Source organism: Microtus ochrogaster, chromosome 7 (assembly GCF_000317375.1).
Source record: "Microtus ochrogaster isolate Prairie Vole_2 chromosome 7, MicOch1.0, whole genome shotgun sequence".
NCBI lineage: Eukaryota > Metazoa > Chordata > Mammalia > Rodentia > Cricetidae > Microtus > Microtus ochrogaster.
The window spans coordinates 78,293,493-78,296,865 of record NC_022014.1 but is presented as its reverse complement, the minus strand read 5'-3'; the positions used below and the strand labels follow the sequence as shown (position 1 = coordinate 78,296,865).

Sequence of the window (3,373 nt, the reverse complement as noted above, 5' to 3'; positions counted from 1 at the left end):
TCTCTCTCTCTCTCTCTCTCTCTCTCTCTCTCTCTCTCTCACACACACACACACACACACACACACACACACACACACACACACACACACACAGTCTCCTGCCCTGCACTTGACCTGCCTCATAGCATTGGCTGGGCTTTCACTTTGCTTGACTTGAGCTTTGACACACAGGTAGAAGCCACCAATGTGATGCCTATAGGGTCACAAGACCAAGCAGTGAGTCACAGACGTTTGAATATCAGGGCTCTGAAAAAAAAATGCATAGGCAAAGCCTTTCATTGTCCAAATGGGGAGAGGCCCGGATGTGGGAAAGAGTTTATTGCAGAATGGCTTAGCCCTGTAGCTAGGCTAGGGCTTGTCTCTCACACCTGTAGGGTTCCACTGGCCCCTGTATGCTTGGTGAAGACAGACCCAGGGTCGTCTAAGCCCTGCAGGGTGTGACCCACATGTCTATCGTAGCACATCGGATTGCCCATGTTCTCCTTGGACAAGAAGCCCCGGCGAATTCACATGATGAGCCTGGGGGTGCTGAACCTGCCACGGCAGCCAGTGCTGGACTGGGCATTCGGCCACTCACTCATCAGCTGCCATGTGGAGCATCACCTCTTCCCTTGGCTCTCTGACCACATGTGCCTCAAGGTAGCCGAAGGCTGGGCAGAGGGGTGGGCGGTGGGAACCTCCAGGGACATCTGAACTCCGAGTCCCCTCATGGGCCTCTTCAAAGGTCCTCCATGAAGGGAAGCCTGGAGTACAAATGACAACATGGGGGTTTTACATCAGAGTCACCTGGGTTTCCTAGCAGCAATGTGACTCTGGGCAAGTTCACTGAGCCTCAGTTTCCCTGTCTGTAAGATGGGAGGGAACAGGGTTCATCTTGAGATTTTGAGGAGGGCAATTAGGTCTGAAATGTTTGACTCAAAGAAGATGTCTAACAGAGAGATCCGTGTCCACCCCGTAAATTAGATCTGAAATGTTTGACCCAAAGAAGATGTCTAACAGAGAGATCCGTGTCCACCCCGTAAATTAGATCTGAAATGTTTGACCCAAAGAAGATGTCTAGCGGAGAGATCCGTGTCCACCCCGTAAATTAGATATGAAATGTTTGACCCAAAGAAGATGTCTAGCAGAGAGATCCGTGTCTACCCCGTGGGCTGAGGAGGGTGGGCATGTAGTCGAGTCTTGTGGGGACGAGGGAGAGAGGCTATTCCTCCCTTCTAGGGTGGGATAGAAGCAAAAGCCCCTCCCTTTCCTGGCATAGCATGGCTAGGGATGGACAAGGGAGAGCTCCTGAGGTGGGCGCCCTGCTGCCAGCCTGTGACTCAGAGGCCTCTCTCCTTTCGTGACTCTCAGGTGAAGCCCTTGGTGTCCAAGTTTCTTCATGACAAGCAGCTTCCCTACAATGAAGACTCCTACCTGGCGCGCCTCCAGCTCTTCCTCAGCCGCTATGAGGAGTTCATGGTGCATGCTCCCTCCATCACCGAGCTGGTGGGGCTGCAGTGAAGGCCGGGCCCCTCCCCAGCCCAGTCCTGGCCCTCAGCGCTGCTGGCCCTGGTAGGACAGGTGGCCCTGGGCAGACTGAGGCAGAGCAGACTGCGCCTGGTGTCCTGGGGGGTCCCCTGCTCTGCTCGCTTTCCTGGGAGCTGAGTGGGCAGAGGACGGAGAACAATCCAAGGGCTGTGTGTGCATCCTGATCATCTAGGCCTCGGCTGACCCCATGTCAGGATCCCTTTCTCGGCTGCATCTGAGCCAGGGTAGAGCTGAGGGGCTGGTGACAGGGGAGATGGGGTTCTGTGCCGGGGTGGAGGAGGTACAGAGAGAAGGGCCAGCCTCCTCAGCTCAGCCTCCTAAGCTCAGCCCTCCCTTAGTGCCTAGGACTCATACACTTCCTAGGCTGCTGCTTCCTCCTGTTCTTTCTGAGGTTCTAGTCCCCCAGGGCCAACAGGATGATGAGGTCACTTTGGCAGGCTTGCCCTAGCTCTTCAACCAAAGGAGCCTGAACCGGACCAAACTCAGCAGCTCCAGAACCCACAGTATCAGTGAGATAAAAAGGAGTGTATTTCCAGGGAGGCGCTCCAGAGGGGAGCAGATGCCTCTGGCACGAAATTAGAGAAAGCACCCCCAGTTTTGAGCATGACCTTGGCTATCTCTAGACAAGTCTGCTTTGTTCCATATTTAGAAGGATCCAACCTGGGTGAATTACTGGGAGGCAGCTGAGGATGGGGGAGGTGAACAGGTACCGGGCCAGGAGGGCAGAGGGGTTTGATCAAAGAGGGGCGGGTGGGATGGAACAGGAGAGTTGAGGACAAGGCTAGGCTTGGCTGTGGGAGGGAGGTTTGCAACATGGGTGGGAGCTGCTGTTGCCAGACCTAGGAGAAAGCCAAGCTGGGGGAAATCACCGAGAGCCAGCCCGATGAACAACAGATAGAGGCTGGGAACTGCCCCAGCCTGGGATGGAGCAGAGGGTTCACAGAAGGGCCCAGGGGAGACTGGAGGAGGAGTGATGAGGTTAGACCTGCACCAGGAGGCCAGGGCAGTTAGTTCACACCTCAGCCCTACTGACATCTGGCTGGTTCTTGGCAGGCTGTGATAAGCACTGTGTGCACCCCTGGCTTCTACTAACTAGATGTTGGGAACCCAGACCACGATAATCAAAACTGTCTGCTGATACAGCCAAATGTCTACTGAATGGCAAAACTGTCCCCGATTGAGAACATACAGTCATTCTCCTGAGTGTATAACTGCAGTTAAATCGTTGGATGAGAGGGTAGACTACCCTTTGATGGGAACCCATGGGACAGGCAGGCAGCTGGGAACACCAGCCTGACTGAGCCCACCTCTGGGGTCTGAAGTGGCCTGGGCAGATGTAGCTGTCACTGGGATGGACACCATTTTCCTGCTTCCTTCACCTGGCCGTCCTCCAGCAGAGACCACAGCTTCTCCCAGGACCCTTTCTTCCAGCTATGGCTCTTGGGCAGCCTCTCCTTTGGGCTCGTTCTGGGCATGACCTGGTCTGGCAATGATTTCTAGCTGCTGCTGGCCCCTAGGTGCTTCTCTGCCTCCGTATCTGCTCAGAGGTCCTTTCTTACATGCCCTTCACTCTTCCTTTTGATTGTGTGTGTGTTTTGAGTGTGTAAGTTTGTGCGTTAGTGTATATGTTTAGAGTGTGTAGTGGTTTTTTTTTTTTTGTTTTTTTTTTTTTTTTTTTTTTTTTTTTTTTTTTTTTTTTTTTTTTTTTTGGTTTTTCGAGACAGGGTTTCTCCGTGGCTTTGGAGCCTGTCCTGGAACTAGCTCTGTAGACCAGGCTGGTCTCGAACTCACAGAGATCCGCCTGCCTCTGCCTCCCGAGTGCTGGGATTAAAGGCGTGCGCCACCA

The 3,373-nt window shown here is 53.7% G+C and overlaps 1 protein-coding gene across 1 annotated transcript in view; it reads left to right on the top strand.

Annotated features, from left to right (window-relative positions):
- Positions 1-3,166, top strand: part of Fads6 (fatty acid desaturase 6) — a 14,454-nt gene extending 11,288 nt beyond the window's left edge. Inside the window, exons 5-6 of the mRNA XM_005350707.2 lie at positions 460-639; positions 1,351-3,166. Coding sequence (XP_005350764.1) covers positions 460-639; positions 1,351-1,500 — 330 coding nt within the window. The 3' untranslated portion in view covers positions 1,501-3,166. The remainder of the gene's footprint in view (positions 1-459; positions 640-1,350) is intronic.
- Positions 3,167-3,373: the final 207 nt, after the last annotated feature.